Source organism: Hemitrygon akajei, chromosome 10 (genome assembly GCF_048418815.1).
Source record: "Hemitrygon akajei chromosome 10, sHemAka1.3, whole genome shotgun sequence".
In the NCBI taxonomy this organism is placed as follows: Eukaryota; Metazoa; Chordata; class Chondrichthyes; order Myliobatiformes; family Dasyatidae; genus Hemitrygon; species Hemitrygon akajei.
Window position 1 is genome coordinate 159610346 of NC_133133.1, and position 24596 is coordinate 159634941.

Genomic DNA, 24596 nt, shown 5'->3' on the forward strand with positions numbered 1-24596 from the left:
GAAATCTTATTATATTTATCAAATCTTATTATAGCAGAGGAGATTTACAAGATGTTGCCTGGATTGGGGAGCATGCCTTACGAGAATGGGTTGAGGGAACTTGGCCTTTTCTCCTTGGAGCGACGGAGGATGAGAGGTGACCTGATAGATGTGTACAAGATAATGAGAGGCATTGATCATGTGGATAGTCAGAGGCTTTTCCCCACAGCTGAAATGGCTAACACAAGAAGGCATAGTTTTAAGGTGCTTGGAAGTAGCTACAGATGAGATGTCAGGGGTAAGTTTTTTTACACAGAGAGTGGTGAGTGCATGGAATGAGCTACCATTGGCGGTGGTGGAGGTGGAAATGATAGGGTCTTTTAAGAGACTCCTGGATGAATACATGGAGCTTAGAAAAATAGAGGGCTATGGGTAAGCCTAGGTAGTTCTAAGGTAAGGACATGTTTGGCACAGCTTTGTGGGCCGAAGGGCCTGTATTGTGCCGTAGGTTTTCCATGTTTTTATGTTCTATGTTTTTGTCTGGGGTTTATTTTAATATACTTTCATCATTTTTTAAATGTTTGCAAGTTCTCCAGTTTTACTGGGTAATCCTCAATCAAATCCTGAATAATTCTGAGTTGTCATAACTCCATATCTCTGTGATGAATACTGTTCACATTTGACATATTAAGCACATGGGGCAAAGACATCATGCAAAAATTCAGTTTCAAATGTCAAGTGGCTGATCGGGTTATGCTGAGTCTTCAACTAAGAGCAACTTTATCTGTCACACGCCACTATTGTAAATTATTACTGTGGCACTTAGGATCTTTCATTCAAATTTCTTTAACGCCAATAAAAGCCATGATTATTCCAACCAGCCAACTCAAAAGTCAGTTGCCATAATTTCAAGCAAGTCTTATTTTCACACCTGCTGTAAAAGACGCTCACGCTCTTTCTCTAGCATGTATGTAACATCATCTCCCTGGGCTGCATCTTGGGCATGTTTATGCCTCTCCTCTTCAAGGTCCAAGATGACCTAACAAATGAAAAGTAATGACAAGCTCTGTGAAACCCTTTTCTTGATTTTATAATTGGGCTCAACTTAACAAACCATGAATTCTTGGTTTCTGATACCGAACAGAATGGTTTCGTTTTGTTCCAGCCACAAAAATAGCTCCTACCTATCTTGCTTTCCTGAAGAATTTGGAAGTTAATATTTAACCGCTCAGGTCTGTGCAGTGAATGTACCATATTTTTTTAAACAACGCACTTGCATTTGAGACATTTCAACAACCGCAATGATTTAATTTGCACTGATAATGGTTGGAGATGAAAAGGCATTTAGCTAAAGCCTACCACCTACCTTTCGATGTCGGATTTCAGCAGCAGCCAACTGTGCAGACATTCGCTCCTGCATCTTTTTACAGTGGCTCATGACCATTTCCAATATGGATAGTGGACTGGCGCAGATGGGCTGCTTATCCTTGCTGCCATCTCCACCACCTGCTTCATAGTCCCGCTGCAGAGCCAGGAATGGATCGCCAAGATTGAACCTCCCATAGCGTTCTTGGATAAAGACATCTTTCCGTCGAGACTGAAATGACAAGCAATTAAAAATCATTAGCAGACTATTGAGAAAATATTTCTATTTATTCAAAGTATTTTTAGGTAGTCTCGATGACCTCACTGATTCTAACCTTGGTGTTTTCTTTAATCACTAAAGCAGTACAATACTAAATTTTCTATAATAAGTCTAATTGCTTGTTTAAGACCTGAAAGGAATCAGATTTTTAAAACCATCCAGGTTTACACATAATTGTCATTTACTGTCCTGGTGTGTCTGAGATTTGGCAATAATTCACTTTTCAGCTCACTTGGACCACTCTTAGTTGAGATGAAATCTGGCTAATTCACATTAATGATGCTCAACAATGAAATCAAAGGCCTGGTAGGTAGCCTGTCACAGTTCAAAATTCAGTTCTTAGCAGTGTGCTTTCAATCATCCCACACCTATTGTTTCTCATGCTCTACTGGAGTTCAAGAGCCCATCTTTAAAAAATAGGCAGTCTTTTCCTTCTATAAATAAAACTCACTGTTGGATTATATAGTTTTAGTCAAAATGCAAGTTTTCCAAGTGACATTGTGCATAATTATAAGACCAGCAACAGAATTACGTCATTTGGCCTGTTGAATCTGCTCCGCCATTTCATCACGGCTGATCCAATTTTCCTCTCAGCCCCAATCTCCTGCCTTCCCCTCATATCCCTTCCTGCCCTGACCAATCAAGAATCTATCAACCTCTGCCTTAGATTCTTGATTGATAATAAGAATGGCAACTTTCAATTAACAAAGTAATTTTAGGTCTACGGTGATAAGCTTACTCCTTAAAAAACAAGGCTAATTTCTGGAGATTCAGATCAATTAATTTGTTGGTACAGTTTCTTTATTTCACCCCTGGTGTATATGATAAACCAATCTGTTGATAATTTACTAATTCTAAGCTTAATACTTACATTCTTCCTGCTTTTCCACATAAAATTAAAGACAGATGAACAGGGACTAAATTTGAAATTAAAATAATTAAATTAACTTGCAATATATACTTCTGGAATAAAAAGTCTTCCCTCACCCACCCATCTTCACAGATTCTGTCTAATTTTTCTTGTTTTTTGGAAAGGGTTTCTAAGTCAAAACCTGCTTGTACTTCACAGTTTTACTCAGTAAATAAACACAAATGAGTCAAATTATAAATGTGGGGCTGAATTTATAAACTGGACTAACAGGAGTTAAAGTAGACTTAACATTTAAAAAAAGAAATGTATTAGAACTTGCAATAATCTGAAAGTAAGTTTTTTTTCTAGCAATGGGAAAAATAACCCATACCAACTTAATTTCTCACAGATCCAATTTCTCTGTAACAATGTTCTCAGATCTTCAACATACACAGCTAATGACACTCAAGCCATGCACGTCAACTTTGAAGACAACGCATTTAAATAAGAAAAAAATAATTCTGAGGTAAAATGTTTGCAAACAACATTGCTTCTTTTCTTGTAAAACGATCATCATTCAAATTAGGGATGAGTTCTGCAGTAATTTTGCACATATGGTATTTTTACAGTTGCCAAGTGAATTCTAGACCTGTAATCTCTCCAACACCATGGCTTTCCTCCTGATTGCATGAAAAAAACCAGTCAACCTGTTCAGTCCAGATGACTTAGCACTAATTTGAAGAGCTATAAAGACAAGCAGACTTTAACAGCTCTTGAATCCATTTGAGGGAAATTTTCCAATAGCATTATCTCCATGTAATATATAACAGTGAACATTTACATACACTAGGTACATACAGTAATAATTCTTGTTCATTTTGAGTAGTATAAAAAATTCCCTAAAATGGTAAGGAGACAACAAATATGATTTCTTTTGAAAAATCAAACTTTGAAACAGTTTTTTTAAAAATCTGAGCTCACAGTTGCCATCTGATATAAACAATTTGCTCAATAAGTAAATGGATGACTTTAAAAAAATCATCTTCACAGCTGCAGTTAGATACATAAGGGTTTAAACATGAGTGCAGATAAAAAAAATTGACACCAAAATGCATCACCCAAAAAGAAGGCATGAGGTTGCCTTAGCAAACAAGGTGAAGGAGAATCCAAAGGGGTTCTACAGATATGTTAAGAGCAAAAGGATTGAAAGGGACAATTTTGGTCCTCTGGAAGACCAGAATGGTAATCTAAATGTGGAGCCAAAAGAGATGGGGAAGGTCTTAAACGGACTTGTTGCATCCATATTTACTCCAGACATGGACACAGAGTGTATAGAAGCAAGGCAAAGCAAAGCCAGGGCATCGATCCAATATGGATTACAGAGGTGGTGTTTGCTATCTTGAGGCAAATTGGGGTGGATAAATCCCCAGGGACGGACAAGTGTTCACTTGGACCCTGTGGGAGGTTAGTGCAGAAATTACAGGGGTCAGAGCAGAGATATTTAAATCATGTCAGCAACATTTAAGATACTGGAGTATTGGAGGATAGCTGATATTGTTCCACTGTTTAAGAAAGGCTCTAAAATAAACCAGGAAATTCTAGGCCGGTGAGTCTGACATCAAGTTATTGCAAGGAACTCTAAGAGACCATATACTTCGATAGCCATGGACTGATTAAGTGCTTTGTAGGTCATGTCCAACCAATCTTATAGAGAGTTTTTAAAGGATGTTACCAGGAAAGTGGATGAAGGCAAGGTAGTGGATGTTGTCTACATGGACTTTAGCAAAGCAGTTGACAAGGTCCTGCATGGGAGGCCGGTCAAGAAGGTTCAGTTGCTAGGCATTCAAGATGAAGTAGTGAATTGGATTAGACATCGACTTTGTGGGAGAAGCCAGAGAGTGGTAGTGGAGGATTTCCTCTCTGACAGGGGGCCTGTGATAATGGATCAGTGCTGGTTGGTGTTTGTCAATCTCTTTCAACAATCTAGATGACAATGTGGTTAACTTGATCAGCAAATTTGCAGATGAAACAAAATTGGGGGTGTAGTGGACAGTGCGGAAGGCTATCACGGCTTGCAGAGGGATCTGGATCTGCAGGAAAAATGGCAGATAGAATTTAATGCAGACAAGTGCGAAGTGCTGCACTTCCGTAGGACCATCTGGGGTAGGTCTTATACAGTGAACGTTAGGGCACTGAAGAGTGTGGTAGAACAAACTGATCTGGGAATAGAAGTCCATAATTCATTGAAAATGGCATCACAGGTAGATATCGTTGTAAAGAAAGCTTCTGGTGCATTGGCCTTCAGAAATCAAAGTATCAAGTACAGGAGATGGGATGTTTTGTTGATGTTGTATAGGACATTGGAGAGACCTAAGTTGGAGTATTGTGTGCAGTTTTGGTCACCTGCCTACAGGAAAGATGTAAATAAGGCTGAACGAGTACCGAGAAAATTTATAAGGATTTTGCTGGGTCTGGAGGACCTGTGTTAGAAGGATAGACTGAATAGCTTAGGACTTCATTCCTTAAAACGTTGAAGATTGAGAAGAGATTTGATAGCAGTATACAGAATTATGAGGGGCATAATACGGTAAATGCAAGTAGACTTTTTCCACTGAGGTTGGGAAGTCAATGGGAAGTCATGGGTTACGGGTGAAAGGTGAAAAGTTTAAAGGGAACATGAGGGGAAACTTCTTCACTCAGAGAGCTGTGAGAGTGTGGAACGAGCTGCCTGCACATATAGAGCAACGAGCCTGATATTAACATCTAAATGAAGTTTGGATAGTACATGGGTGGTAGGGGTATGGAGGTCTCCGGTGCTAGTGCAAGTCACTGGGAGAAAGCAATCTAAATGGTTTTGGCATGGACTAGATGTGCTGTACATTTCTATGACTATGACCCTAGATAAAGAAACAAATATGGATAAAAAAGCTGCTTTGTGAACAGACTTCAATTAAGAATTATTAGATAGCAGCATAAGTATGACGAATTACTAAAGGAGCTGTTTCTGCTCTGTTTATGATTTATTAAGACTCTGCACTACATAGACTAAACATGGCATCAGGTTTGAGCTCCTGTCTGCAGAAATAGTAAACTTAATTTTGAGGAGGTGATGGGCACTGTGACAACTCCTAGATTAGACTGGGGAAAAATAAATAGCTCATTCTGCATTTTCACTTCTACTGTTCATCACAAAAACCCTGCTGAGAATGCATGCAAATTGATGTAAAAGAGGGGATGAGATCAATCTCAGTTGTCATGCCGGCTAGCCTTTTGCTAAGTGATCCATTATCAGCACCAAGTCTCCACTTGGTTACAGCAGGCAGGAAACCAAACATCCACAAAGACGTTAAATTACAGGCAAGAGCAGAAGAATTGTGTAAACTATCACAGAAGAACTACACCAATAAATTACAGCTTCACTATTGGTGCATTTTCCATACATACTCTTCAGAAATATTTACATTTTACAATGTGATTTTGATAACTTTATGGAGTATTATCACAAACTAATAAAAAGCAAAAACATGTACGAAAGGACACGTGAATTAACAACTGTATAAATACTGCTAAGGATGATGCATTAGGATACTGCTCAAATGTCTAACAGGATACAGAGCCTGAAACTAGAATAAACTAGATTCAAAAGATAATTAACAATTGGACAGTCAGTGCACAGAGTGTGAAGCAGTGAAAGACCATGGAATACACAGTATAGCGAGCTTGCAGTGTTCACCACCTCAGGAGAACAAGAAAGCATTCAGAAATATGGAGACACAGCAGTTCTGGCAACTCCACATTCCCCCACCAAGCTCAAAGATGGTTAAGAGATTAACATGACCTCTTTGCACGCATGACAAACTGGCAATCAACCAAAGAAACTCTAGGGCAGCACAGGAGTGCAGTAGTTAGCATAGCACTTTACAGTACAGGCAACCCAGATTCAATCCCGGCTGCTGTGTAAGGACTCTGTACGTTCTCCTTGTGACTGTGTGTTTTCCTCTGGGTGCTCTGGTTTCCTCCCACGGTTCAAAAACCTACCAGTTGGCAGGTTAATTAATCACTGTAAACTGTCCTGTGATTAGGCTAGTATTAAATTGGGGGATTGCAAGCCTTTGAAAAGGTCCTGCTTGGGAGGTTGGTCATAAAGGTTCAGTCGCTTGGCATTCAAGATGAGGCAGTAAACTGGATTAGACACTTGCTTGTGGGAGAAGCCAGAGAGTGGTAGTAGATGGTTGCCTCTCTGACTGAGGGCTCGTGGACTTTAGTGCCACAGTGATCAGAGTTGGGTCCATTGTTGTTTGTCATCCATATCAACAATCTGGATGAAAATGTGGTTAAATGGATCAGCAAATTTAAGACTAACACCAAGATTGGGGCTACAGTTGACAGCGAGGAAGACTATCAAAGCTTGCAGCAGGATCTGGATCAGCTGGGAAGATGGGCTGAAAAATGGAATTTAATGCAGATAAGTGTGAGAAGTTGCAAATTGGGAGGACCAACCAGTGTGCCCTATTGCACATTGAGCAATAGGACACTGAGAAGTGTGGTAGAACAAAAGGATTTGGGAATACAGGTCCATAATTCGTTGAAAGTGGTGTCACAGGTAGAAAGGATCATAAAGAAAGCTTTTGGCATGTTGGCCTTGGTAGGTCAAAGTGCTGAGTACAGAAGATGGGAAGTTAAGTTGAAGTTGTATAAGAATGAGTAAGGACTAATTTGGAGTATTGTGTGCAGGTAGGGTCACCTATCTACAGGAAAGTTGTAAATAAGATTGAAATTATATTAGTAGACCTAATAGGACTTGATGCTTCAATCCCCATGATAAGTCGGCACTCTCGATGTTGGCAATAGGCTTGGAGTGGTGACAAGGAGGGTAGCTACGTCATCAGGGTCATCAGGTGGGCACCCTCCTTCTTGGACGTTTCGTTGATAAGCCCACAACGTCTCCAGAGGGCTCAATGGTGCTACCTGGCGTCCCAGATACACCCCCCTCAGTTCCGTACCCTCCTGTCTTCATCTTGCAGCCCAGTTGTTGTCTTTCCCTTTAATCCAAATCCAATTGCTGATATCTTCTGCTGCATTTGACAAGGACTTGACTGCTTGTTGGAGGGAGACACCCCTCACCCCCATCTTCTTCAATAGACTGGTCATAGATGTATCAACGAATCCCCTGCGTCCCACTTCTACAGGGAAAATCTTGGTCTTCCAGCTGTTCTGAGCAGCTTCAGTTGCCAGTTCAGAGTACTTGGTCTTTTTCCTCTCATAAGCTTCTTCAACACCATCTTCCCATGGTACTGTCAATTCCACAACATATGCCAGCTTGGCTGTTGTGGACCACAGGACTATGTCTGGCCAGAGTGTTGTAGCTGCAATATCTGGGGGAAACACAAACTTTTCCCTCCAAGTCCATTTCCATTTTCCAATCACAAGCAACATGCAGAATGCTTATATCCTTTGATGTTACTTGGTGCTCTGGAGGTTGGCCTGCTGGTACAAATTGTGTAATGTGGATGTTTCCTGCCGATGTTTGTGGGAGAGCATTTACAGTGGTTTGCCTCTGTTCCAAGATTGATGCCAGCTGTCTGAGAACTTGGTTATGCTGCCAAGTATACCGCCCCTGGCTGAGGCTCATGGTGCATCCTGTTAAAATGTGCCTTAGTGATCCAGATGCTTGACAAAGGGAGCAAGTGGGTCCCTCCCCACCACTGGTTAAGGTTTTGAGGTGTTGGGAGGAGGTCATAAGTGGCTCTGATGACAAAACTTAGCCAAGATCCCTCCATTTCCCAGATGTCACGCCAACTGAGTTTCCTCTTTTCCAGGCTCTCCCAATTAGTCCATTGACCCTGCTTGGCCATTGAGATGGCTCTGGCATGTAGCTCTGCCTCCTCCTGTCTCCTCACCTTCTCCACCACGAGCCGTCTCTTCTGCATTGATTTTGCCTTGTGCCATTGAGGAGCCTTTGGGATGAGCCCGAGACCGGCTCTCCCATGTTGGACTTGGCCAACCACATCCCTGAATTGAAGAGCAGACTTAGCACTAGATTACAGAGAAAATTTACAAGGATGCTGCCAGGTCTACATTGACCTCTCACATCATGAAGACCCTGGAGAGACTTGATCTAGAGAAGCTCCGGTCTATGTTAGGCCACACTTAGACCCCCTCCAGTTCGCCTATCAGCCCCGACTAGGAGTTGAGGATGCCATCATCTACCTGCTGAACTGTGTCTACGCCCACCTGGACAAGCCGGCAAGCACTGTGAGGGTCATGTTTTTTGACTTCTCCAATGCGTTCAATACCATCCGCCCTGCTCTGCTGGGTGAGAAGCTGACAGTGATGCGGGTGGATGCTTCCCTGGTGTCATGGATTACTGATTACATGACTGGCAGACCACAGTACGTGCGCTTGCAGCACTGTGTGTCAGACAGAGTGGTCAGTAGCACTGGGGCTCCATAGGGGACTGTCCTGTCTTCCTTTCTCTTCACCATTTACACCTCGGACTTCAACTACAACACAGAGTCTTGCCATCTTCAGAAGTTTCCTGATGACTCTGCCATAGTTGGATGCATCAGCAAGGAAGATGAGGCTGAGTACAAGGCTACGGTGGGAAACTTTGTCACATGGTGCGAGCAGAATCATCTGCAGCTTAATGTGAAAAAGACTAAGGAGCTGGTGGTGGACCTGAGGAGGGCTAAGGCACTGGTGACCCCTGTTTCCATCCAAGGGGTCAGTGTGGACATGGTAGAGGATTACAAATACCTGGGGATTACCAATGGACAATAAACTGGACTGGTCAAAGAACACTGAGGCTGTCTACAAGATGGGGCAGAGCCGTCTCTATTTCCTGAGGAGACTGAGGTCCTTTAACATATACCGGACGATGCCGAGGATGTTCTACGAGTCTGTGGTGGCCAGTGCTGTTTGCTGTTGTGTGCTGGGGCAGCAGGCTGAGGGTAGCTGACACCAACAGAATCAACAAACTCATTCGTAAGGCCAGTGATGTTGTGGGGGTGGAACTGGACTCTCTGATGGTGGTGTCTGAAAAGAGGATGCTGTCCAAGTTGCATGCCATCTTGGACAATGACTCCCATCCACTCCACAATGTACTGGTTAGGCACAGGAGTACATTCAGCCAGAGACTCATTCCACTGAGCGTCATAGGAAGTCATTCCTGCCTGTGGCCATCAAACTTTACAACTCCTCCTCGGAGTGTCAGATACCCTGAGCCAATAGGCTGGTCCTGGACTTATTTCCACTTGGCATGATTAACTTATTTTTATGTAATTATTTATGGTTTTATATTGCTATATTTCTTCACTATTCTTGGTGCGGCTGTAATGAAACCCAATTTCCCTCGGGATCAATAAAGTATGTCTGTCTGTCTGGAGGGCCTTAGTTAAAAGGATAGATTAGGACTTTATTCCTTGGAATGTAGATAACCGAAGGGAGATTTGATAGTTGTATACAAAATTATGAGGGGTACAGATAGGGTGAATGCAAGCAGGCTTTTTCACTGAGGTTTCATGAGACTACAACTAGAGGTCATGAGTTAAGGGTGAAAGACGAAATGTTTAAGGGTAAGCATTCACTCAGAGGGTCGTGAGACTGTGGAACAAGCTGCCAGCACAAGTGGTGGTGCAATTTTGATTTCAACATTGAAGAGAAGTTTGGATAGCTACATGGATGGGAGGGGTATGGAGAGATATGGTCCAGGTGCAGGTCGATGGGACTAAGCAGTTAAAATGATTCAACATGGACTTGCTGGGCTGAAGGGCTAGTTTCTATAACTCTATGACTATAATATCTCTTGTTCTGGAACACATATAGAAAGGGCAAGCACAGGGAGTTTCACCCATTGGACCTTCTCCATCATTCCATGGTAACCTTTCACTTTGTTGTTTAACAAGAATCTGCTTATCTTACAACCAAACACATTGTTTCCAACACTATTTGATAAAGAGAATTCCAAAGATTCACTAGCATCCAAAAGAAAGGTTTTGCCTTATCACTGGCTCAAATTGGAAAATCCTTATCTTTATGCAATTCCTTATTTTTAAATACCGGTAGATTCTTCCATGAGAGAAATATCTCTCAACATTCTCACTACCAAGACCCTTCAGGATCTTAAATGTTTAATCAAGCCCTCTCTCATTGTTGTAAATTTTTGTGGATACAAACAGATCCTATCCAACCTTTGATCAAAAAGCATCTACTCAACGCTACAAGACGCACTCGGGACCATTCAGCATCATTGATGTGAAATACATTTTTTTTTAAATCCTTGCAATTGGCCTATTTTGTTTAAAAATTCACAGTTGCATTAGAACATGCACATTTTCATGCAATTCTAAATACCATTGATTTGAAAAAACACCCAGTTACTGTTCTTCCAAAATGACAAAAGCCATTTGGAGTTCCTGATCCATTGGAATAAAGCAATTGATCTCAACGAGCTCGAATCAGTTTCAGACAAGTTAATTTTACTCAACCAATTTCGACAAGCAGTATTATTTTACAAGCAGGGATTGAGTACACTTCTTTTTGTTGTATTCATTTCAAAAGTACATATTAAATTGCTCAATTGACTTTACAGGGATAATGTGCTCACGTTCTCACAACTGTTTATGTGAACAAGCTGCTCCGCAATATACTTCTAACCATCTTAGCTCTAATCGCCTTACTTCAGATTCTCCTGCAGAGGCAAGAGTTGCTTTGCATTCATCCCGTTAATTCCTGCGTTGTTTGCAATACCAACATAAGATCTAACAATAACCTTACTTCCGGGGAAGATAGTTCAAATAGAAACTCAATTTCAACCCAGTGATCATTCTGATAAATTGTTTTCTCAAAGACTTTTAGAGCTTTTCTCTAATAACCCTTCGTTAAAAAGTAGAACTGCAGCAGTTTTTAGACATTTTGAGTTTTTATAACCTTATCAGACTTGCTCAAAGGTTTTTGCAAAAGTTGGGGCTTTGCGAGTTGCAGCCGACTAAGTAATGGCTCGCTGCTGCAGTGCATGCTACAGATGGTTCACACTAATACCTGCTGCGTGAGCCATTAACTGAGGAAGCGAACTTTTAAGGTAGTAGATCAGGCACTAATTAAGCATGGTGCTTTTTAGCAGGTGGTGTCAGTCTTCCTAAAAGTTGATGGAAGGGAAAGTGGAGCATACAGTATTCCCATAATTTTGACATGTATACTGCAGATGATGGAAAGACTGCAGAGTGAGATAATGAGTCACACAACAGCTCTTCATGGTATTTATGTAGCTGGTCCACTTATATTAGACCATAAGACATAGGAGCAGAATTAGGTCATCTGGCCCATCGAGTCTGCTCCACCATTCAATCATAGCCGATCCTTTTTTTTAAAAATCTCCTCCTCAACCCCAGTTCCTGGCCCTCTCCCCGTAAACTTTGATGCCATGTCCAATCAAGAACCTATCAATCTCTGCCTTAAGTACACCCAATGACCTGGCCTCCACAGCTGCATGTGGCAACACATTCCACACATTCACCACTGTGTGGCTAAAGAAACTTCTCCACATCTCTCTTTTAAAAGGGCGCCCCTCTATTCTGAGGCTGTGCCCTCTTGTCCTGGACTCTCTCACCATGGAAAACATCCTTTCCACTTCTAGGCCTTTCAACATTCGAAAGGTTTCAATGAGATCCCCCCCTCCCCCACCATCCTTCTGAATTCCAGCCAGTTCAGACCCAAAGCCATAAGAGGTTCCTCATTTGATAATCCTTTCCTTCTTGGAATCATCTTTGTGAGCCTCCTCTGGACTCTCTCCAATGCCAGCACATCTTTTCTAAGATGAGGGGCCCAAAGTGGTTCACAATACTCAAGGTAGGCCTCAATAGTGCCTTATTAAGCTTCAGCATCACATCCTTACTCTTGTATTGTAGACCTCTTGAAGTGAATGCTAACATTGCATTTGCCTTCCTCACCACCGACTCAACCTGCAAGTTAACCTTTAGGGTGCTCTGCACAAGGACTCTCAAGTCCCTTTGCATCTCAGATTTTTAGATTTTCTCCCTGTTTAGAAAATCGTCCACACATTTATATCTACTATCAAAATGCATAACCATGCATTTTCCAACATTGTATTTCACATGCCACTTTCTTGTTCATTCTCTTAATCTGTCCAAGTCCTTCTGCATCCTACCTGTTTCCTCAACACTACCTGCCCCTCCACCAATCTTAGTATCATCTGCAAACTTGGCAACAAAGCCATCTATTCCATCATCTAAATCATTTATATACAGCATAAAAAGCGGTTGCAATACCGACCCCTGCTGAATACCACTGGTCACTGGCAGCCAGCCAGAAAAGGATCCTTTTATTCCCACTCGCTGTCTCCTACCAATCAGCCAATGCTCTAACCATGTTAGTAACTTTCCTGTAATACTGTGGGTGCTTAACTTGGTTAGCAGCCTCATGCATCGCACCTTGTCAAAGGCCTTCTGAAGGTTCAAAGATACAACATCCACTGCATCCCTTTATCTATCCTACTTGTAATCTCCTGAAAGAATTCCAACGGGTTCATTAGGCAGGATTTTCCCTGAAGGAAACCATGCTGACTTTGTCCTATCTTGTCCTGTGTCACCAAGTACTCCATCACCTCATCCTTAACAGTTGACTCCAACATCTTCCCAACCACTGAGGTCAAGTTAACTGGTCTATAATTTCCTTTTTCAGTCTTCCTCCTTTCTTAAAGAGTGGAGTGACATTTGCAGAGTCGAGTGACAATATTACTGGTCAACAATAACCTGTAAGATATTGATAGCATTAAATTCAACAATGGTAATATCACTGAGTACACAGGTAAAGTAATTAAATCTTTGCTAGTGATAAATGGTTTTTGTCTAGCAATTATACAGTATACGTTGTATAAGTGATCATTAGGCTTGGGTCAAGGTCTCATTCCAGAGACTAGAAACAAAAAATATCTAGAGACAGTGATGCTTAATGAATAAGATATTAAATTAGAAAGATAATGATTAATTTCAGCACACAAAAATACAACTGCAGATGCTGTGGATTAATTTCAGCAATCAAGCATCTAGCCATCCCAGCAATTGTGTTGTGCTCCACTCCTACTACATACATTTCACTTGGAAATACATATAGCATTTCAGTCCTTCATTTCTATGACAGCTCTCAGAACATTCCCAGTCTCCTACTTTTTCATGTTGTTTTCTTGTTAGTCTTTGTGTATGTAGTTTCTTCCCGACTCCATTGTACTTCTTCATTCTACTGTGAATGCCTGCAAGACAATGAATCTGAGCTGCACGGTCACTTAATGGTTAGCACAACACTTACAGTACAGGCAACCCGGGTTCAATTCCCACCGCGGCCTGTAAGGAGTTTGTATGTTCTCCCCGTGACCACGTGGGTTTCCTCTGGATGCTCTGGTTTCCTCCCACAGTCCAAAAACGTACCGGTTAGTAGGTTAGATTGTTCTGTGATTAAACTAGGATTAAATTAGGGGATTGATGGATGGTTTGACTGGAAGGGCCAGTTCCATGCTGTATCCCAATAAATTAGGTGACACATACTCCAAGTACTTTGATAACAAACTTACTCTGATATTTGATTCTTTCCATTTAACCTATTCCTCTCTCAGATGTTCAAAGAGCACACCTTCATTCTCTTCCTACCCATCAACAATAGGCACAATTTATGGCACAATCTATTTGGGATGTTTGGGAAAGCAGAACACACTGAGATGAATCACAAGTCGTTAAAAGGGAGAATATGCAAATTTCACAGAGAATGCATCTAAAAATGAGGATCAAACCTAGTTGTCTGAGATGCATGACGGTGGGACACACTACTGTGTCACTCCTCGTCTTCAAGTCTTGTCAGGCAACATTTTGACTTGTCAGCATAGAGGTCAAAATGTCTTGAAACATTTCTCAAAGTGGCCTGAAATTTAGACGGGAAAGGCATAACCTTATCTTCAGCCTTTAAAATAAATGTTTCTCACCCTCTGCATGCCACCTTGGCTGAACAGAGGAGCTCTTTCAGTAATAGACCAAGATAGCTGTGCTGGTCCAAAAGGTGCTATATGAGGTCATTCTTACCCTCGGTCATTAGGCTTTATAATGAGTCAACCTATAGCTGGGGAAGTGATGACCCCCTCCTGTTAGACTGCTTCAGGTAACTTATTTTTTATTCTTTCTACTTCTAATATTTATATATCTGTTCACTGTAATGTTGCTGTGACACTGTAATTTCCTTTGGGATCAATAAAGCATCTATCTATCTAATGAAGGAATAATTCAGCCTTGGATTGAGAGTCATAGAGGCTGTGTTGCCTGCCTGGTGCATTGGTTCAGGACTCTCATCTGACCTTAAGGGAAATTTGGAGTGAGATGGGAATGATACAGTACTGTGGTTTATATGGATACCAACAACACAGGAAGAACAAGGAAATGGATTCTGCTGAAGGAATTTGAACAGGTAGGGAATAGATTAATATGCAGAACCAAAAAAGATAATAAACCCTGGATTGTTCGCCAAGCCACATGCACACTGACATATGGTTAATAAAATCAGAGTTAAATGTCAAAGATTGGTGTGGGAGAAGTGGGTTTGAATTTGTGGGACATTGGGGAAGGAGAAAGCTGTTTCAGTGGGTCACACTCCACCTCAAACATGCTGGGAACAGGCTCCTGGCAAATTGCATAATTAGGTCTGTGGATGTGGCTTTAATCTAAGTAGGTGGGGAGAGGTGTGGGTTCAACAGCTTGGAAATGTATGGGTAAGGTAGAAGAGGATGAGAGTGCAGGAGAAGTTATGGAAGCTTTCAGAGCAAAAAAACAAGACAAAAAGTTTTGAAAGGTCTAAGAGTTTAATTTCAGGCAACATGGAGACAAAAGGTTGGTGAATACAAGACCAAAGGTATCATATTTGAATACAAGCAGTACACTTCATAAGATAGGTGATTTTATAGTGCAGTTTGAAGTTGGCAGATATGACAATGGGTATCACTGAACCACGGTTTAAAGATCACCACTAGGAACTTAACATCCAAGGACACACAATGTATCGAAAGGACAGGTAGGTGGGCAGAGGCATTGATGGTTAAAAAATTTAATAAAATCATTAGAAAGAAGTGACAAAAGATCAGAAGATGTAGAATCCTTGTGCATAAATCTAGGAAAGTGCAAGGGAAAAGACCCCTCATGCAAGTTACATGCAGGAATCTGAACAGGATGTGGAGTGCAATTTACAACAAAAGGTAGAAAAAGGATCGTCATGGGGAATTTCAGTCTGTGGGTAAATTGGGAAAATCAAGCTGCAATGCAAGAGAAAGAATTTGTAGAATGCCTCCGAGATGTTTCTTTTTTGAGGATCTTCTGGCTAAACACAAAAGGGAAACGGCAATTTTAAATTTGGTGTTGGTGTAATGAAACAGAATTGATTAGGAAGCTTAAAGTAAAGGAACCTTTAGGAGGCAGTGGTCATAATGAGAGAATTCACCCTGCAGTTTGAGAGGAAGAAACTAAAATCAGATATATTGGTATTATAGAGGCATGAGGAGCTGACCAAAGTTGATTTGAAGACAGCAGTAGTAGGGATAATGGATAAGCAGCAAGGGACGAAGATACTGGGAGTAATTCAGAAAGTGCAGGATCAGTTCATCCCAAAAAAATGGCAGCATTCTGAAGGGAGATGAGGCTATCATGGCTGATAGGAAGTCAAAGACAGTATAAAAGCAAAAGGGAGGTCACACAATATAGCAAAAATTAGTAGGAAGCTAAAGCATTGGGAAACTTTTAAAAAACAATAGAAAGCAACTAAAAATCAATAAGGAGAGAAAAGATGAAATATGAAGGTAAGCTAGCCAATAATATAAAATAATTTTTTTTCCAGACGTACAGTACAAAGAGTAAAGAACAACCCTACAGAACAGGGTAGGAATTTATTTAACTAGCAGGTGGTGGATCTGGAATTCATTGTCAGAGGAGGCTGGAGGCCAGGTCATTAGATACATTTAAAGTGGAGGTTGATCGGTTCTTGAATAGTAAGGGCATCAAAGTTTACAGAGAGAAGGCAGTAGATAGGGGTTGAGAAATAATATCAGCCATGATGGAATGGTGGAGCAAACTTGATGGGCCAAATGGCCTAATCCTGCCTGCACGTTTTATGATCGAATTAGAATTAATCAATTGCTTTAATTGTTGTGGAAATTTTGATGGTGAAATCTCACTAATTATGCAAGGAAACAATAGGCTATTCATGACTGTTGTAGTACGAGCACCAGTTTTATAATTGCTTAATTTTAACTACGAAGACCATAGATATAGGCATAGAATTAGGCCATTTGGCCCATCACTCCTGCTCTGCCATTTTATCATAACTCATCCAATTTCCCTCTCCGCCCCAATTTCCTGCCTCTCCCTGTATCCCTTCATGCCCTGACCAATCAAAAATCTATCAACCTCTGCCTTAAATATACATAAAAACTTAAGTCTCCACGGCTGCCTGTGGCAAAGAATTTCACAGATTCACCACTCTCCGGCTGAAGAAATTCGTCATCTCTGTTCTGAAATGACACCCCTCTTTTCTGAGGCTGTGTCCTCCGTGTCTTTTGGTTTTAGGCGCTTCCACCATAAGAAATATCCATGACACAGCCACTCTACCAAGGCCTTTCAACATTCAATAGCTTTCAATGAAGTCAACACTCATTCTTCTGAATTCTTGTGAATACAGGTCCAAACCAAAAAATGCTCTTAATGTGACAGGCCATTTAATCCTGGAATCATTTTTGTGAACCTCCTTTGAACCCTCTCCAGTTTCAGCACATCCTTTCTAAGACAAGGGGCCCAAAACTGCTCACAATACTCCAAGTGAGGCCTTACCAGTGCTTTATAAAGTTTCAATATTACATCCTTGCCTGTATATTATTGTCCCCTTGAAATGAATGCTAACATTGCATTTGCCTTCCTCACCACAGACTCAACCTGCAAAATAACTTTAGGGGATCCTGCACAAGGATTCCCAACTCTCTTTGCATCTCAGTTTTTTGTATTTTCTCTCCATTTAGAAAATAGTCAACCCTTTCATTTCTTCTACCGAAGAGTATGACCAAACACTTCCTGACATTGTATTCCATCTGCCATTTCTTTACCCACCCTCATAACCTGCTGGTTCTTCTATAGCCTCTCTCTTCCTCAAAACTATTTGCCCCTCCACCCATCTTCATATCACCTGCAAACTTTGCAACAAAGCCATCAATTCCATCAACCAAATCATTGACATATAACGTAAAAAGAATTGGTCCCAACACAGACCCCTGTGGAACACCACTAGTCACAGGCAGCCAGTCAGAAAAGGCTCTATTCATTCCCACTCTTTGCCTCCTGCCAATCGGCCACTACTTTGACGATGCTAGAATCTTTCTTTTAATACCATGGGTTCATAACTTGGTAAGCAGCCTTGCGTGGCATCTTGTCAAAGGCCTTCTGAAAATCCAAGTACACAACATCAAGTGATTCTCCACTCTATATCCTGCTTGCTATTTCTTCAACAGATTTGTTAGGCAAAATTTTAAAAGTCTCCCAATCCTCTAACCTCCCATTAATTTTTGCTCTATTTTGTGCCCTCTCTTTGGCTTTTATGTTGACTTTGAATTCTCTTGCTAGCCACGGTTGTGTCATCTTTCTTTAGAATACTTCGTCCTCTTTTAGGATATATGTCTGTCTCTGGCCAACTCCTCCCTCGTGCCTCTGTAATTCCCTTTACTCCATTGTAATACTGATATATCTGATTTTAGCTTCTCCTTCTCAAATTTCAGTGTGAAGTTGATCATATTGTGATCACTTACTCCTAAAGGTTCGTTTACCTTAAGCTCTCTAATCAATTCTGGTTTGTTGCCTAACACCCAATCCAGAATAGCTGATCCTCTCATGGGCTCAACCACAAGCTGCACTAAAAAGTCATCTCATAGGCATTTTCGAGATTCCTCCTCCTGTAATACAACAGCAACATGATTTTCCCAATCTATCTGCATATTGAAGTCCCCCATAACTATTGTAATATTGCCCCTTTGGCATGCATTTTCTCTCTCCCATTGTAATTTGTAGGTGCCATCCTAGCTACTGTTTCGGGGATCTGTACACAACTCGCATCAGGTTTTTTTTTACCTTTGCAGTTCTTTAGCTCTACCCACAATGATTCAACACCTTCCGACCCTATGTCACCTCTTACTAATGATTTGATCTTTTTTTTTCACCAATACCACCCCCTCTGCACTGGCTCCTTAACCCCTTTCCCCTTCCTGACTGTCACCCAGTTTCCTGTGTCCTGCAGCTCAGATGTAACTACCTCTCTAAATGTCCTATCTATCACCCCTTTAACCTCTATAATGGTCCAGAGTCCATCCAGTTCCAGTTCCTTAACGCAGCTTGTTAGAAACACTTCTCGCAGTTGTACTGGTCAGGAATACTGAAGGTCTCCCTCCCACAAGAGAACCAATGCACTAACCTGCCTGACATCTCTAGCTGAGCAGATAAAAAGAGGAAAAAAAATTCAACTTCTTTTTCCTTTGAGTGAAGCCTTGACGAGCTAAAGCTTTAAGATCACCACCCTAACTATGTCCACTTCAACAATGGCCATTGTGTTTGCTTCTGCCTACCTTTAATTTGCTCTTAGTAAACAATCCCAAACGCCGATTGGCCACTGGTCAAAGCTGCTGTGGATCGCTCCTGCTTTTTATCCTCAGGCAGTGGACCAGTTTGAAGTTCCCTCCTCTCCAAACTTCCGAAGCCCGAATGGACACTGGTTAAAGCTCTATTATAATGCCATGAACTGCTCCTGCCTTTTATACTTGACAGTGGTTCTGTTTGAAGTCCCCTGCTCTCCAAACTTCCAATGTCCAATTGGCTGCGAGTCAAAGCTCTATTATTTTAATTAATTGTTGTAACAATTGGTCATAAAACAATTTTAAGATGTTTTATCTACTCTAGAGTAAAAAATGTGATGTTCCAAGTTGCTGATTCTTGATTATACTCAAAATAATAGTTTTGCAATGGAAACCTTACTAAATAGATGTTAATATATGCTAAGGTGACAATATATACTAAGCGCATTTAACAGTCCCAAAAATGTTCTTTATCTCAGATTATTTTCCCATTGCATATTTGCTTCCTGGTCAAGCAATATTCTTCAGATCAAAAGTACAAGTGAACAAACCTTCCATTAGTAACTGCCAACAGATGCAGATACACCATGTAGAAAAACTGCTGATGTTTGCTGGGCTATGACTCATTGGCTAAAAGTTTGAGAGTAACAATCACAATATAGAACTTCATCTAATTGTAATTTAGAAAGAGAAAGTGAGAGACTAGATGGTGCATTGATCCTATTGGTTGTCATGGTGGTGAGACTGTTGGTGTGAATGATGCCTATTATTGCTCATTGATTGCTATGGCTCTTTCTGAAATGCATTTTAACAGGTTCATTGAAGTATGGTCAAAGTTCTTTGAGACAAACCTACATCTTTGCAAAACTGAGTATCGAAAATAAAGATTTCCACTTCCCAACACATTGATGAACATAACTTCTAACAGCAATAAATGTTAAAAGATAACTACATTTCCACAAGAAATTTTGATCTCAATTTGAACATTACCAGCAGAAGATCATTTACATTTATTCGAAAATCATAGTCCTATTTCTCAAACTATTGACAATGATACAAACTAAAATTTGTATTATTTTGGGTAATAACCGTGATATTCCATTATGCTAAACTTTGGTACACTTGAAAGGGGCATGAAGGGTGTTACTTAATTGCACGTTTGTCATCTATTCTTAACCAGTTCACGTTTTCATGTCTTTAAGGAGAGACATGTCATTCTTAATTGGTATGAATTCTCGTCTCATACCAATATATATGTTAATGAGCCATTCAATAATGTCATGAATTATTGACAGGCAATTTATTCCGTTGACTCCCACATACCAAGAATGATAGGTAAATATGCTGAAAACCTTTGTTAGAAAAGACCAGTGGCAATATTGCTGGATAGCCCAAGAGTGTATGCATTTTGGATAAGTTGATATTTATGAGATAGGGTGCCTTTGAATTAGTCACATCTAGTGGTGACAAGTACATGGATGAGTATTTTGGCATTGCACACTGATGTAGGAGTTGAGGTGGGTGATTTTGCATAAGTGCTTTTTTAATGGAAGGATGTGCGATTAACAAAATCAGTAGTCTTAACAGCACGCTGAGCTTCTGGATGGTGTTGTTCAGTTTGAGTTTATAATTGCCTGGGAATGCGGGGGAGGGAAGCATCACCATTCGGGAACAATGGAGCTTATGACTAAGGTTGAAAATCAGTCAAACAGAATATTAATAACCAAGAACAGAACTTAATATTAAGTATTAACTGATATGAGTAACTTCAGATTATTTCTAAATTTCATCTTGATTGTTATTGCAGATATCAAATAAATATGACCCAAGATGGTTGATATGATTATAAAATTAGCAGTTCTGAAACTGCTGTCAAAAGCTCTGCTTTTGAATTCATGCCAGTGATACATACAAGAGATTGTTTACAATCAGCTTCACTGGATTAACTGTCTAACACAAATTAATTGAGAACTAGCCTATGTTTTTTGGAAGAATAGAGTCACCTTGAAAGATTCTTTTCCTGTCAGTTTAGAAATGTCAGCAATGTTCAGTATCCCCACAATTATTAACACAAAGTACATTGCAGATGCTGGGGTCAAAGCAACGTGCACAACACGCTGGAGGAACTCAGCAGGTCGGGCAGCATCCGTGTAAATGAACAGTCAACATTTCGGGCCGAGACCTTTCATCGACGAAGGGTCTCGACCCGAAACGTTGACTGTTCCTTTCCACGGATGCTGCGCAACCTGCTGAGTTCCCCACAATTACTGATAGATGGAATCCAATTTCTATCAATAGTTATGCAATTTATATTGCTTAATATATGGTATGCAGACAAAATGTTAACTTGACATATATTTTCATGCAATGGCCTTTGACAAGAGGTTATCAAACAGAAATGACTCCCTTTAATGAAAGATCATCAGCCTGAAATGTTCACACTGCTTTGTATTCCACCAATGCTACAATTCCGATTATTCTATAAGCAAATACCTCTCCCAACTGAAATAAATATAACTGAATTTTAATAAAATCCGTTTTGGCCAGATGTAACTCAAACCTATTAAACATGGAAGTGGGTTAGTTTGAATTGATGTGACAATTCTAGAATAATTAATCATTTAGTTCTAACCTTTTCAGGGCACAGGTGCTCCATGCTTCTGAACCTCATCAGCAACATGAGAGTAGATCACCTGCAATCTATACAAAAAAAGACTCTGCAGATGCTGGAAATCCAGAGCAACAGACCCAAAATGCCGCAGGAACTCAGGAGGTCAGGCAGCATCTACAGAAATGAATTAACTGTTGATATTTCAGGCAGAGACCTTTCATTAGGACTGGAGAGGAGGGGGTGAGGGGAAAGAGGCTAAAAAAAGATTTTGATCCATCCACTTAATAACAAGACTTCACTGATTTTCACATACGTGAGAATACCAAAATCTAAATACAATACAGATAACATTGTCATACAGGTCCTCCCCAGTTTATGATCACCACATTTAATCAAGCATTTGGCCAACTGCAGACATCTTATAATAACCCTTGAATAACCAAGGGAGGCCATGTACTCCTCTATGGATATAAAACATGGGGTGCTTGTGAACTCATGGTTGACGATTTTAGGCCCTCCCAGCCACGCCACCCAGCAACCCTCGAGTTAATCCTCGCCTAATCACTGGACAATTTAGAATGATTAATTAACCTGCAAACCGGTACGTCTTTGGACTGTGTGAGGAAACAGTAGTATCCGGGGGAAACAGAGCATTTCTTTTTTCAAATGTGCTTGCATTGCTAACTTCACATGTGTACACATATGTATATTTACATATGGCATGAATTAAGTTGCATTTTGAATGGCGGTCAGCTCATGTTGCAAATGCTTCGCAGTCTGCATGGCAACCAGTTGAACTGAAAGTTCTCTTGCTCAAAACTAGACAGTTACAACATCACAACAGTGTTTTTATGCCAAGTGCACCCATAGGCACGATTTGCAGATCACTACATACATAGATTCATGTAATCACAGGAATTTGCTTTGGCTCATCTGTACTGCAGCAACCAGCAATTGACCCACATCTAGCTTCCTTGTTTCAACAGTGCAGTTTTAATTAGTGTGAATTTGGTAACTGTCCTGCTTACTTACATCTTGTGACCTGAAATTGAGACGAACAAATGTGTCAAGTTAGTAAAATGATGTAGAGCTTAATCATTCCATCTTGCTGTTTCTATAGAATACTGTGTGCAAATTGGCTGCTGCATTTCCTACAACAGTGATTACTTCAAAATTACTGCATTGAGTGTAATGCAAACTGCAGATCTAGAAGTATGAAAGTCGAAACAGAGCTGCAAGTTTTTATTTTAAAGTGTTAATTGAAGACAGCAGCAACCAGCTATCATTTGCTAACACCAATCCACTTAGTGATTTTCCTCCGGCTTGTTCTAACGGTGACTCTTTCCTCTTGCCCTTTCACAGTACTGGGCTCATTCACAGTAGATGATACCTTCAGCTTTAGGTTAATGAGTTTTATCTTTGCACAATGTGTGAATTTATGTCACACATTCTGGGTGCATTTTCCAGCTAAGCCACTACTGTTGGAAATTCCATATCACAGAAAATATCAATTATGAATCTATGACTTATGTTAAATAATTTTAAGTTGCAGAACAGAGAGGCCATTCTGTTTATCATGACTATGATGTCACTTTAGAGAAATTGTTATAGTAATCCCAGTTCTATTTTTTTCAGGTCCTTAGACCTTCAAGATCATCTTCAGGTATCTGCCAATCTACCTTTTAAGACTTGCTATAGAACCAGTTTCCATGACTATTCCAGGCGGATTCGTCAAAATTTGACATTTTGAGGGGAAAAAAACTCATTTTACATCTACAGTTTTTCCAAAAATAGTTTTAAGTCTATAGATTGATTAATTGGATTTGCTAATGTTTCAAGTCATCAAAATTAGCTAAATCTCATGTTTATTTGATTGTAAGGAACAAAAAACGAAATCACATTTTTTGTTGTCTCCAGATATTTATAGCTGGACTCCAATAATGACCCTCAATTATTTCCTCTATGAAATTATACCAGAAAATACATTTTCAAAAAATAATGTTATTTTAGACATATATTGATAGCTTGTACATTGGATCAAAAGCTTTGCTTATTTAGATGTAATGTTCTAAAATGCTTTATCACCCTGCCAGTAATACAGTGGTTTCTTCAATTGCAGCAGCTTCTATGGGGCCTACAAAAGGTGCTACCTTCCTAAGTGATTGCTAACGCTCACAAGATCCTGCTTACACTTTAAGAACTGCAGGTCCACACCATCAGCAAGTTGCTCGCTGGCTGATGATGAAGGAGCTGCACAACGTGCTGCTGCCTGAGTCCATGAAGGCTTACAAGTCTAATAGCAAGTGGCCATCATGATCACTTCTCTTGTGATCGCAAGACCCTTTCGGACATTGTTAATACGGTATCCCCCAAATGTGATTCACTGATTTATTGGCTGTGAGCTGGGGCGAATGGCAGGGGAGCTATGTAGCCTCGGTCGAGGTGAGAACTGGGGCTCCAGCCACAATGTCGCCTGTTCATGGCCAACAGAGGAGAGGTGTCGAAGCTGGTGCGCTCCACTGGGGCGCTATTTCACTCGGCAGAAGACAAGCTGCTTGTGGTCGACTGAAGAGTTCAATAGACGGAAGGGTCTGGATTATATAAATGATTATTTTGTGTGGTTGTATTCTACACTTGCTTGTTATGTTGTATGTGCGAGGACGGGACTCAAGCCGTGATGTCGCTTGGGGGGGGGAGGGGAGGCGGGCATTGGGGCCAGTGCATTTCACTGGAAGTGGCTTGGCTCAGCATACAGGGTGGAGTGGATGTCCAGTATTTGCTCAGTGGGAGGCGGGCTCTATCGTGATCAACTGTGGATTGATGACGTGAATTTTGGGATTCTTTTATTGCGTGATTATTT

At 40.7% G+C, this 24596-nt stretch overlaps 1 protein-coding gene across 5 annotated transcripts in view; it reads right to left on the reverse strand.

Annotated features, from left to right (window-relative positions):
• The window catches only part of cttnbp2 (cortactin binding protein 2), a 162020-nt gene that overhangs the window by 98275 nt on the left and 39149 nt on the right, over nt 1–24596 (reverse strand). For 4 of the 5 annotated variants that reach the window (XM_073059524.1, XM_073059527.1, XM_073059525.1 and 1 more), the window contains exons 3-4: nt 1346–1576; nt 911–1018 (exon numbers count right to left, since the gene is read on the reverse strand). In XM_073059524.1, the coding sequence (XP_072915625.1) occupies nt 911–1018; nt 1346–1576 (339 nt within the window). The remainder of the gene's footprint in view (nt 1–910; nt 1019–1345; nt 1577–24596) is intronic. The other variant, XM_073059526.1, reaches the window with a different exon arrangement.